Here is a 14,113-nt window from a genome sequence, read left to right as displayed (position 1 = left end):
GTTTTTTTTAAAGATTTTTAAAGAGTTTTCATTATTTAATCCAATGTAAAATTTAAACCACCTAGTGTGCCTCCACTCTAACCATGGGAATCAAGAGTTAAACAACTTCAAGAGTACACTATCTGAGGATGCTTACCCAAAAGCTTCAGCTTTTTTTGCCAAATGGTTTTTAGGATATTTAGAAAGATTTTTCTCTATTAACTCAAATTAAAATTTGACCCCCAATTGTGGCCCCAACCTTCCCACCAGAAAAAAACTTGAGTCTGCACTATCAACCAAATCTAATTCGATTTTCATGTCATTTTTTGATTGATTTTAATATTTCTTTAGTAACTCTCATATAAAATTTTCATGAAATTCACTATTGTAGAAGTGGATTGGGTCCGCCGTCTTCAATGTTGCAATAAAGATTTAAATATATATATACTTATTTAATTTTTTTTATCATAATCACATTATATTACCCCGAAATGTGTAGATGGAGCAAATTAAAGCCAGTCTTCCCCACTTTGAAAACTTGAGATTTGATGGATCAAATCTATATCTTTTTCACAATCTCAGAATAAAAGTCGCAAATGCAACTTTGCATACATTTTTGCAAATAATAATTTTTTAACTCATCAAAAAGATGTAGAAGAACCAACTGCCCTTTCCTCCATGTCTGTAGCCCATGCAAGAACAAAGATCACTCATTACCAACTTGCAACCTGAAATCCAAATCAAAGAATACTGCCTCTTTGACTACCAATCATAAGTGACTATCCATCCCAGTGACACCTTGCTCCACTATAAACATTGAACAGCTGAAATTAGAGCTTCAAAATCATGAAAATCAAAACTTTGTTTCATATATCACCGACTGTTTCATAAATGGATTTGATACTAAAGTGCAGAAAACAGACTTAAAAATAAGAGAATGCAGAAATTTGAGGTCAGCTTTACTAAACATGGATACAGTTGACGAACTATTATCAAAAGAAGTTGAGAAGAGATTTCTTGCAGGACCTTACAAAGCTCCTTCTTTTGAAAGTTTTCGCGTGTCCCCTCTTGGAATTGCCGAACACAAAGATTCGAAAAAGAAAAGGCTCATTGTGGACCTTTCTGCCCTCACAACAATGAAACTCACCCTAATATGAACAAACTCATTGATAAACAGGAATGCTCTTTGTCTTATGTAAAAATAGATGATGCTATTAAAATTAGTGTCCAATGTGGTCAAGGTGCCCTGATGTGCAAGACTGATATATCCGACACCTTCAAAATAACTGTAATGTCGCGTGTATAACACACACTTTTTTTCAGCCAAAATTTGATCAAAAGTGGGGGGTGCGTGTTGTACATAGGACAAAAATTTTACCCTCTTATTTTAAGCTGTGATTCTTGATACCACTGGAGTAGTAACTGCCGATATAGCGTGTTATGCAAGTTGTATAAGTGTATACTAAACTTACTGCATCAGAAATACCTTATTCTTAGTTTTGTTTTTCATGTATTGAAATATTTATCCTCTCTTAACACTATTTCTTGCATCAAACAAGTTTGAATATCGCCATTGTATTCGCCATTACGTAAGCAGCCACCTGTTGACTCGGCGTGTGGTCAATATTTGTTTAACAATTTCCGGTGTCAGAAGCGTGCACCTGTCTCGTGTCGGACTTCACAGGGTGTTTTCAAGTGCATGTAGATAAGCAATTATTCTGATTTTATTAAACTTAATTACTTTGTGTCTAGTTATGCAGTAAAATGTTATTGCTTTACATAGACACTGTTAAAATTACATCAATCATTTGCACAACTTGACAGTGACGATATACGACTGTAGGAGTTACAGATTTATTAATTATGAAATTAATAAATCTATAAATAAAAGTAATTAATTTATTGATAATTACATTAATATAATAAATTATGTATTAATCATTGTACAAATAAACTTCAATACTAAAGTATATAATAACAACTTTTATAAACTTAATAAAATCTGGTCATGGTCAATTGAATAGAACAGGCAGCTATCTTGACCATATGGTATATATTGCCTTAGGGTTGTAATTAAGGTTCTGGCCAAATATATAATGTATCTAGGTATTCAACTGGTTTTTAGTTTTGTCTTCTTTGATTTTATTGGTTGTTGAGATTTCCCTCCAAATTTTTGGAGCTGGTTTGATATAGTTCTTTGCCGCATCAATGAGAGTGGAGGTGTTTTTGTAATCTGAGAGCTGACTTTTGAAACGTAACAAACTCTACCTCTTGGTAAGTTAACATTACTAATTCTAATAATTTTGATTAATAGTTATACATTTCATTAACAGTGAATTCTATAATTTTGTCAAATTAAAACAATAGCTCATGCACAGTAAGAGTGAATGATTTTGTGAGATATCAAATTTTTAATAGATAAGAATAACATGAATATGTTCACTGTTTTTTCCTTATATATTGTGAACATAAGTACAATTTTATTAATGTAATCTTTACAATAATTTGTAGTTGCCATACCAGATAGTATATACCATAGAGTTATAATACCTTATTTTTCGGGGCATAGGCCGGTATTTTTTTTTCCCGATGCGCGAGCCCTGGCTTATCCCTCGGTATTGGCTTATCATAAGCTCAAGTTGAAAAAATTGAACAGTCAAATATAAAATCCACTGTTTTTATCCATTGTACTGATGTAGCAGTTTATTCTGAGGGTTGTTTTTTTTCGTCCGTTTGAACTATTGTTCGATAGTTGTCCCGTTGAATTTTGTAATAACATCGTGAGTAATAAAATGTACAGTACTGTACGAAGTATGTCTTTACAACCCCAATCAAAAGAAATTTTCCCCCCACGTTCGTGGATGAACCCCTGGAAACCATTATTGCGTAGTAAAAAAGAAAACGAAACCGGGTAGAATGTAATATGAGGGAATTTTTGTGAATTTCTTCATGTCTGCTAGCGTTCGTGGGAATCACTGGTGTGATAAAGCACTAAGCTCGGTTGCCGTTCTTCTCTACGTATAATGATCTTCAACTTCTCCGATGTTGTAAAAGAAACTCTTTACGAAGTGTCAAATGATATTTGATACCGCCCATGTAAATCATGCTTTTGTGGGAATCACTGGTGTTGGGTGTAGAATAAATCAAATGCTTTGTGTTTTTACAATTAATTCTCTGTTGGATGAAATAACGATATTCTGGAGTCATGTGTATATATACAAAGGTATGAAACCCATGACTAAAACACAGCCTGGGGGCATGTAGTGTACACCATTATACTTCATTGCATTAACTGTGTTTTTAACATTACAACTTCTCTGCATAACGGCAAGTCACTATTTAATTAATTCATGGAAAAGAACACAAATTAAATATTTTATGCATGGTATTTCGTTTTCTCATTCATAGCGATTACGGGTGATAACTCTATTTGAATATGAAACCATGTGTTGAGCTAATGGACGGCGCCATACCCCGTATTTACAAGAAGCTTTCAAAGTATAACTTGATTAAATGAAATTTAGCAATAAGGTTTAAAATTAATAAAATATAAAAGGTTTGGTAAAATATTATACTTAGTTCTATCAGACAGAACCACGGAGGTTGGTGTTGCAATTAATTTTTTTTTTATGAGCTCTTAATTAAGTTTTCCCATTCCTAGCATACGATTTTTCTATACTTTAAGAAAATGTATTTTATAGGTGGAGCAATTGCGGATAGTGACAACTGTTACAGAATTTAAAAAGCTTTCTTACATCTAAGATTAATTTGGAATGTATACGAAGATTTTATTTTCATGTAAATAGAAAATATAAATATGACAGCCACTATAGATTAACAGAGTATAATACTCATTACAACAAATATATTATATAGTAGTTATTAGTTCTATTTTCCTGGTCAACTGACATATCAGTAGACATTAATATTGTAACTGTAGGTGTTGAATTCAGACACAAAGGCAATTCTGGTTGATCAGACGTCAGAGCCTTAGAATTAAATCTTTTCAAAATAATTTTTTTTTTAATGATTACACAATTAATGGTCTTAGACTAATTCTAAAAATTTCATTTGCAATTAAAATGCAGCATTATATTATATTTATAATGTGAATGAGTTTTAGGCCTATATTCAAAGACTTTCGATGTCTGCAGTCTCCACACCCAGAAATTTAAAAAAAAAAAACTTTGGCTCTACTTTTTCATGTACATCTTTATATTAATTAATAACACATCATTGCCCTAAGAAACTATTTATTGCATTAATAATTTAACTAAAATAAAACCAAGGATAACTTTCATCCATGCTGTCAAATCTGCACTTAAAATTTTTTAAAACGCTTTGATAAGTGGTGTTTTCCATTGAATTGTTACAAGTGTTTTTTAAACTCTGATTTGTAAAGACTCTATTGTTTAAACCAATTACGGTTGGTAATCTGGATTTAGAATAAAAAGTGTTAGGGTCGGCGCATAAAAAATAGGGTCGGTCGGGAAACTGGAAACACACATATTTTTTTTTTGGCCTAATCATCGATTGAAAATCGGCTTATCCCCCAATTCGGCTAGTCTAAGGATTTTTCCTGAATTTTGAATGAAAATGAGCAATTCAGCCTTTGCCCCACATCGACATATGTCCCGAAGAATACGGTACTTTACAAGAGCGCATTCCCATAGAATGGTATTTTTAACTGTGTTTTATAATTTAGAAAAATATAGTGATGTCTTAATCTGTTTATAGACATTATAGATGAATATCATTGTAAACCTATTTTTAGATACATGAATTAATACATAACGTAATTCATACATGTATAATGGAATAAGGTAAAGAGTTGTTCCCCCTTAGCGCAACTTGCACCTATTGTAATATTTTTATGCCGTATATTTATATTGTTGTTATTCATTGTAGGGCTATTCATTTGTTTACTATCTATCCCAATAAATACTGGAGATGCCCAGAACCTGAACAGGCATTTGATTTCTTAAACATTCAACAAATACCCCTGTCACACGACATACATACGTTTTTTCACAATGTTTATTAACAACAATCAAAGGGTTTAATTAATTCATTAATCAATTAAATCATTTCTTTTGATGTTGTTTTGGTTCATATGTGCAAACATTATTACTTTTAAGCACTAAGCTCGGTTGCCGTTCTTCTCTACGTATAATGATCTTTAATTTCTCCGATGTTGTAAAAGAAACTCTTTACGAAGTGTCAAATGATATTTGATACCGCCCATGTAAATCATGCTGTCCTTTTTAAGTAAAATTGTAAGAACTTTGACTCTAATATCAGACTTGGGCCATGTTCCGATCACAAAATTACAGTAATTACGCTTGGGTTATAAAATTATTATTAAATATCGATAGTTTTGGGGGAAATGGCGGCCGTTGATTTCGCCATTTTTTGGGTGCATGCTATACATAGGACCTGCTGTTTTTTCGCCATTTTTTGGTCAACTTTGGGGGTGCGTATTATACACGAGGCATTATGGTATTCCTATACTATCTTCCCAGTATCATCTTTTTTGTGTAAAGTGGAGAAAGCAAAGTTGTACTAAACGAGAACTTTTGCAACTTTTAGGGCATTTGAACTTTGCTTCTCTTGTCATAGTACCAGGAAGATCATTACATTCCTATCTCTTGAGCTTAGCCTCTTCAGTGCAGGAGCTCCATCATCACATTCATCTGACTGCAGAGTGTAGAGAAGATATCAGAATGTGGAAATTATTTCTGGATCAGTGGAATGGCATATCATTCTTCTATGATATAGAAAGAACTCCAGCCAATAGCATGCATTTATATACAGATGCTTCATTTACCTTAGGATTCAGGGGATTCTTCAAAGGTCATTGGTTCTGTGACAGTTGGCCAGAAAAATTACCAAGTGAACCAGACAGGGACATATCTATGGCACTATGTGAATTTTACCCTATTGTTGTAGCTGCCATTCTCTAAGAAAAATATTTGTCTTAAAAAAGAATACTATTCTATGGTAATAACGCAGCTACAGTGAATATCATTCAAAAGGGACGATCTAAAGTCCTCTGTATTATGCAATGGATGAGACGGCTAACTGGTGTTCAGCTAAATACATTTTCAGTATATATTTAGTTTCTTCCAGGCAAAACCAATGTAATTGTTGACGTTTTGTCTCGATTTAAGATAAACAAATTCAGAAGACTGGCCCCCCAAGCAGACAGTTTCTGCCCACCCATAAAGGATGTTCTCTGGAAATCTCTCACAGAATTAAAGAGCTGACAAGGGACTCCTTGTCAGTTTCAACTATTGCTGCAATAATGTAGCCCTCTCCGATTTTTTATATCTGATGTTTACTGGAGAGGGCTACAATTCCACAGGATCTCCGTAATGGTGCAAAATTAATTTTTTAATGCGGCTGACTTCAGTCTGAAAAGATCGATTTTATATTTGACTTCCTTTAGATAAAATGATTTTTAATTCACGTAGAACAAATTAACCGTATATAAATCAAAACCAGATAAAACACATCAGCATGTTTACAGTCGTCTTTTTCAGCAGCCATGACAGTTCTCGCGTGATTTTATGGGATGTACATGTACGCTTGGAGTTTTGCTGGGCTTGATAACGTAAATGTCAGTGTAAATAATCGATCTCACCTGGTTATATCACTAAAACATCATTTAAGGAAATGGTAATATAATGGAAAATTCATATTTACCGCGTTAATTATGTTTAAGATAGGGGAATTCCTATATTCAGTTCAAGATTGGCTCCTGAATTCTCATTGGCTGTCCCAAAAGAGTCTTGGTAAAATGGGTAGGCAAAACCGGGCCGGGGTAGATCGATATTTTTCAATTTTCTTTGTTAATAATCAACCAATTTCATTGAAATTTATTTGGATTTTAGAGGCTAATTAACTAGAATGCAATACTGGCCGTTACTATAAATAGAAACATCCAGTGCAAAAACAAACATCATATATCTGACTCTAGATGGGTATCCTTTAAATCTATGATAAAATTCTGTTCATTCTTGAGACTTGCTGCCACAGCTTTTTTGCATATTTGCATGGTTTTCTCGTAGACATGCTCTTAAAAGTAACATTAATAACGCATAAATAATATTCATGTGGGATAACATAGACATGCAACTATTACGGAATTATCAAGTTTGTCCCGGGCGATCAGATCCGGTTTTAATGATCTGGTTTTTCTTAAAAACTGCTATTTATTGAAGAATTATTACTTTCCGTTCAACAAATGACTATTTCTTAATATATAAGTAATTTATATGTTTTACCGGAATTAAACGTGAAATGTTTAGTTTTTTCTTAAATAAGTCCACAAAACCGTAAAATGTTGACCCGGGTTTGCCTACCCATTTTACCAACTTGGAAATCAACAATCGTCGATAAATTTCTAAATTCACATTGTTTTGCAGAAATATTCACAGCGAATACAGCTATATCGATTAGTAACATATCCTGAAAATTTCAATGAAATTGGTTGATTATTAACAAAGAAAATTGGAAAATATCGATCTGCCCGAGCTTTTATTTTGGCCCGGCCTGGGTTTGCCTAGCTTTTTACCAAGACTCGTCCCAAAATAAAACCGGTCAAGGTCAGTAAGCATGGCAGACAAATTCAACTTTTGTTGTTGACATACACGAAAAATAACCGATATATGGACTATACTTGAAATTTTTGGATTAATTTATGCCATAGACATCTACAATGTTTGAGTTCAGGTAAGAAATGCAAATGTTATTGTCAATTATAAACGATTTGAGACGAAATTGTTGCGGGAGTGAATCACTCCCGCACTTGCACCATTACAGAGATCCTATGGAGTTGTAGCCCTATCCCCCCCAAAAAAAAAATCGGGAGAGGGCTACATTTTTGCAGCTATTTCAACTAGAGCTAATTCTTGTTATTCAGACTAAAGTTTAGCTGTATGAATAACCTGTGTGATGATGTATCAGAATCTACTTTAATGCAATTCGTTACTTACTGCTACGATTCCATGAATCTGTTGTCCCAAACCATAAAAATTTATCTATGTGAAATCCTACATCATTTTACCCTGCTAAATAAACCTAATCCTTTCACTGATTAGGCAGAAAATCTACCTAATAGAATACACAAGCTGCTGAACAGAATTAAATGACAAAGTCAATCTTTCCAACCGAGCCCGACAATCAATAACTTTTCCATTATTAACTGACTTGTGCAACGTACTTCAACAAGAGGTCCAGGGGCCACATTGCTCACCTGATCAACAATAGGCATGATAAAATCAGCTTCATTGAGTTATTATACAAAATATCTGGACAATGTGGTACGTATTATACATGTAGATCCTATATAAAAACAAGAGCTTACAATTCCTCGCTATGTAAACAAAGCTTTTGTTTACATTTTAAATGTTGAAGTGAAAATTCCAGTTTTGGACCTGAAATGAATATGTTAATTGTTAGGAACTATTTATTTATGCTAAAATTGAATAAGAGTACAGACAAATCATCTTGAAAAAGATTTTTACTGGTATATTGAACCTATGTAAACAAAAACAGGGCACGAGCCTTGTTTACATGACAAAGAATTGTGAGCCCTGTATCTTGCTTAAAACTCATCGACGGGCACCCAATTTTTTTTTTTCATTAGAAATGCATATATAAAGCATTGTAAATAATAAAAACAGAAAAATAGAATTTGACCAAAATCATGACTATGCCCCTTTAAGAAGAAGTTAAAAATGTAAAATTGTTAACGCATGATGGAGACGAAAAAAGTTTTAGATTCTCTACAACACCAATCACTTTTTGAAATCCCCAGATTTGTGAGGACATTACACATTTATTGCTATATGGTAAGAAAGATTTTTGTTAAAGATTTATTACTAAGTCTCCTTTTATGTGAGCTATAGCTAGGGCATCATCAAAGAGAGTTATGAAATTTTTTTATGGCATTAATCATTCTATAAATTCAAAATTATTTAAAAAAAAAAAAATGATACCTATATAAAAGATATTAGTTTTTATTTTTTTACCATCTTTCATCTATTGGTAACTCACCATGAGAAGGACCTTGAGTCTAGCAATATCTGTTCCTACACACTCAGTTGCACTTTGTACCTGTCGTACTTGGTCAGCCATCATTGCTGTACACTCCACTTTTTCTTGAGACAGGTGAACTGTATGCAGTTGCTGAATTTACAAAACAGATATTTATGAAAGAAAGACATCAATAATTTGGTAATAGCGTAATCTTTAATAGCATATTCTAGATAAATGTTTTTACTAGACTTAATCTAATTAAATTGTTAAGTAGTATGATATTTCAAGTTTGATTCTAGATTAACAAATATGCTATAATTTAGTAAGATGAAAATAAATAAAGTAAACGAATTAATTTGTGTTGCATGGTTTTAATGCCCTGTTTGTTTCTACTTTGTTTACAGGGATTGATTTATTGCCAAATATAACTAGATGTACTGTGAGCAAAACATTGGATGAATTTACTTCACCGTTCATTTTCTATAAATAACTGCTCTATTTTTTTTAAACTGTTAATGCTAGTATGAGTACATAAATCAGTTTCTATTCTTTAAATTCCATTTTATTTCAAGTTATCTGTCAATGCATGAGGATATTTGCAAACATGACTTGAATCAAATAAAAATTCACAAGTCAAGCAGCCATTTAATATAAACATTTTGAATTATTGGTATACTGAGCCCGATTTTTGTCCGAAATTTTTTTCCACAAATTACTTTTTCAAAAAAAAAAAAAAAAAAATACATCAGGGCAGGCCATTTTCAGAGAGACGGGGATGAGAATTTTAAAAAATAATTTTATGTGGCCTAAGACAAACAAGTAAAATTTTAGCTTCTAATTATTTCCATTAATACAAGACATGACACAGACAGATATTAAGCATTTTTTAAACAATGACCGTGAACTTCCCCAATTAACCTGAAGTCAGGGTCATAACACACCCTCAGGTCATAAACAATCTTAATGTGAATTAAGAACTTCCAATATTTATCCATAAGAAAGATATTGACCTGACATGAATTTTGCACTTTTTTGCTAGTGACCTTGACATTGCCCAAATGACCTTGGGTCAAGGTCATGACACAACCTTAGGTCATAAGCAATCTTTGTGTGAAGTAAGAACAATCAATGCTTCTCCTTATGAAAGATATGGACCGGACAGAAATTTTGCACAATATTCTGATATGCTGAAGATTAAAACAATATAACCCAGATGTGATCAAAGACTGAGGAATATTCTTGGAAGATGGCCTGATGCTCACATGAGGAGTAAAAGACTTCTATATCTCACTTGGTATGGTTGTTTTATCCCACATCAAATATTAGAACTGTCCTGATGGAACTATTACAACCACATTAGCCTCAGTTCAAATTTGGCAGACATGATTTCCATAATTAAAGTAACTAACTAGACCTATTTTTGTCTCCAACAAAAAGGAAGGGCTTTTCGACAGCCCTTAAAACCCTTTATTTAAATTTATCATATTTTCTCTCAGAATCTGTATATTAAAAATTAGGAAAATATCATGAGCATATACCCACACGTTAACATTTAAGAAATTAAATGCCTAAAGAAAGACAACTTCAGAATTTTTTATCCAACTGTATCGTTTGTTTCCTGAAATAAAAGTTCTAAAAATTCATATATAAGAAAGTACTCATTTAAGACTCAAAAGTTTTGGTATGCCAAAGGATCTAATGCTAATCATTCATTGAGCAAAGCGAGATAACTCTTGAAATATAATTTTTTTGAAATGTGATAAAGTTATCATTTTCAGGCCCTTAAAACCCCTATAAGGAGTCAAAAAGTGGCCTTTTGGACCATGATTTTTAAATTTTACTCTTTATTCTAAACTAATAAATGAAAAGAGTTTGAAAATTGGATGAGTAATAAAAAAGTTATAGCTAAAGGGCTGTTTTTAATACTGACCCCTTCAGGTCCCTTTTTTTTCGGAATTTTTTTCCTCACACCTTTTCCGGTCTGCGCATTTATTCCCTCATTACAAGTAAGAAATATAAAAATATTTGCTTAAAAACTGTATGAGAAAACGTTACATGCGTGAATTCAATTTAACATAGAAACTCCCATAGACAATTTTCATCGGCTCATAAAACCGGAAGTACTCGATACCATCCAATGAAACTTTGAATATATCTTAATTACGTCTATTTAAACAATATCTATCCTATTCATTTATTGAGCAAAGCGAGATAACTCTTGAAATTGAATTGTGATAAAGTTATCATTTTCAGACCCTTAAAACCCCTATAAGGAGTCATAAAGTGCCCCCTCGGACCATACTTTTTAAATTGTACTCTTTATTCTGAACTATAAACCGAAAATATTTTGAAAATCGGATAAACAACAAAAAAGCTACAGCTAAAGGACCGTTTTTAATATTAACCCCTTCAGATCCCTTATTTTTTAGAATTTTTTTCCCAGGACCTTTTCCGGTCTTCGCATTAGGTCCCTAATTGCAAATACAAAATATAAAAATATTTGCTTGAAAACTGTTAATTTGATAAAACGTTACATGCGTGAATTCAATTTAACATAGAAACTCCCGTAGACAATTTTTATCGGCTCATTAAACCGGAAGTACTCAATACTTTTCACTGAAACTTGAAATATACCTTAATTACTTCTATTTGAACAATATCTAAATGTCTTATAACATTCCTAAGCTTTTCGTAATTTTTTGTTTTTTCATCCCCCCTTTTCTCAAGTTTGAGGCCTAAAATCTCAAAACTGATAAGAGATAGAAACTTGCCACTGCTTTACTTTTTAAACAACTCGACATGGTTGATCTAACTCTAAAATTACAACGAATTTCCTTTGAAAATGAAAACAATATATTGATTCATTTAATTTCTAGTATTTTGCTTGTGTAAACCGGAAGTACCGGAACCGGAAGTCCAAAACCTTACATACTGGTGACATTTTAATATGCTATAAGACTATTGTATAGTTATTTCTGAAATTTTTTCCGTTTTCAAAAAATCGCTGACAGAAATTATGTCGAGAAAAAGAATAATAATAATAAAACATCAGAATAACAATAGGTCTTTTCGACCGAAAGTCGAAAAGCCCTAATTAAAACATGAAGGTTTCTGACACAAATAAAAGACAAGAAAGTATATTTGTAAACAAGATGTTTTTGAAACACTTATGCCCTTTCTTTGGACACACATTATAGGGTGCACAAGCCTTTATTATGGGCAGTATAAATTATGGGCAGAAAACAATGAAATAAAATCGACTTTTCGAACTTAAAATCAATTGGGGTCATCAAGCGGTACCATCTGAAATGCATCAACTTATAAAGTATAATGTGTCTTAGCTAAAAAGTTTTTGATTCATTGGTTGCACAAATCTTCTACATCACATCTTTAGCAAAAACAAGTTTTTAACTAGTGGGTATTGTTTTTTTAACAAAAAAACACATGTCTCCCCTTCTCCACAAGGATTGTAATATGGGGCAATTTTAACAATTGAAAAAGAATAATGTCAGCTATGTTACCCAGACCCATCTTTTTCTTAATTTGACCTTGAGTAAAACATGGTCAGGGTCATATATAAATCAATAAAACACCTAAGTCTATTATTATTGTTCTTTGTTTAAAGTTTGAAGTCCTTCTGTCAAAGTATATTCAGGAGTTGAAAAATGAAGTTTTTTCTAATTTGACCTTAAAATAAAAATTTTAAGGTCAAGGTCAAAAATTTTGGTAAGGTTCAACTAGGTTATATACCATCTATCCATGATACAAGTTAAAAGTCTGTATGTTAAAGGAGTCTTGTGTTATGGTCCAGACAATATTTTTTATGAAAAGCTTGACCTTGAAGAACAAAATAGGTCAACTTTTGGTGGCGTGCACTCCTTCTCAATACCATCTACCTATGTTCCAAGTTTAAAGTCTTAATGTCAAAGGGTATTAAAGTTATGACCCAGACAAAATTTTATTATTTTTTTCTTTTTTCTTAATTTGACCTTGAGTAAAACGAGGTCAAGGTCAAATATTATTCAATAGTACACCTAAGTGTATTATTATTGTTCTTTGTTTAAAGTTTGAAGTCCTTCTATCAAAGTATATTCAGGAGTTGAACAATGAAGGTTTTCCTAATATGACCTTGAAATAAAAATTCTAAGTCAAGGTCAAAAATTTTGGTAAGGTTCAACTAGGTTATATACCATCTATCTATGATACAAGTTTAAAGTCTGTGTGTTAAAGGAGTCTTGTGTTATGGTCCGGACAATATTTTTTATGAAAAGCTTGACCTTGAAGAACAAAATAGGTCAACTTTTGGTGGCGTGCACTCCTTCTCAATACCATCTACCTATGTTCCAAGTTTGAAGTCTTAATGTCAAAGGGTATTAAAGTTATGACCCAGACAAAATTTTATTATTTTTTTCTTTTTTCTTAATTTGACCTTGAGTAAAACAAGGTCAAGGTCAAATATTATTCAATAGTACACCTAAGTGTATTATTATTGTTCTTTGTTTAAAGTTTGAAGTCCTTCTATCAAAGTATATTCAGGAGTTGAACAATGAAGGTTTTCCTAATATGACCTTGAAATAAAAATTCTAAGTCAAGGTCAAAAATTTTGGTAAGGTTCAACTAGGTTATATACCATCTATCTATGATACAAGTTTAAAGTCTGTGTGTTAAAGGAGTCTTGTGTTATGGTCCGGACAATATTTTTTATGAAAAGCTTGACCTTGAAGAACAAAATAGGTCAAGGTCAAAACTTTTGGTGGCGTGCAATCCTTCTCAATACCATCTACCTATGTTTTAAGTTTGAAGTCTAAATGTCAAAGGGTATTAAAATTATGACCCAGACAAAATTTTATTATTTTTTTCTTTTTTCTTAATTTGACCTTGAGTAAAACGAGGTCAAGGTCAAATATTATTCAATAGTACACCTAAGTGTATTATTATTGTTCTTTGTTTAAAGTTTGAAGTCCTTCTATCAAAGTATATTCAGGAGTTGAACAATGAAGGTTTTCCTAATATGACCTTGAAATAAAAATTCTAAGTCAAGGTCAAAAATTTTGGTAAGGTTCAACTAGGTTATATACCATCTATCTATGAT

The 14,113-nt window shown here is 32.2% G+C and overlaps 1 protein-coding gene across 2 annotated transcripts in view; it reads right to left on the bottom strand.

Annotated features, from left to right (window-relative positions):
• The window catches only part of LOC105327689 (dynactin subunit 1), a 276,187-nt gene that overhangs the window by 108,527 nt on the left and 153,547 nt on the right, over positions 1-14,113 (bottom strand). For both annotated transcript variants that reach the window (XM_034473808.2, XM_034473809.2), the window contains exon 20: positions 9,040-9,171. In XM_034473808.2, the coding sequence (XP_034329699.1) occupies positions 9,040-9,171 (132 nt within the window). The remainder of the gene's footprint in view (positions 1-9,039; positions 9,172-14,113) is intronic.

Source organism: Magallana gigas, chromosome 8 (assembly GCF_963853765.1).
Source record: "Magallana gigas chromosome 8, xbMagGiga1.1, whole genome shotgun sequence".
Classification (NCBI taxonomy): domain Eukaryota; kingdom Metazoa; phylum Mollusca; class Bivalvia; order Ostreida; family Ostreidae; genus Magallana; species Magallana gigas.
This window is presented reverse-complemented; position numbering and strand designations above follow the sequence as displayed.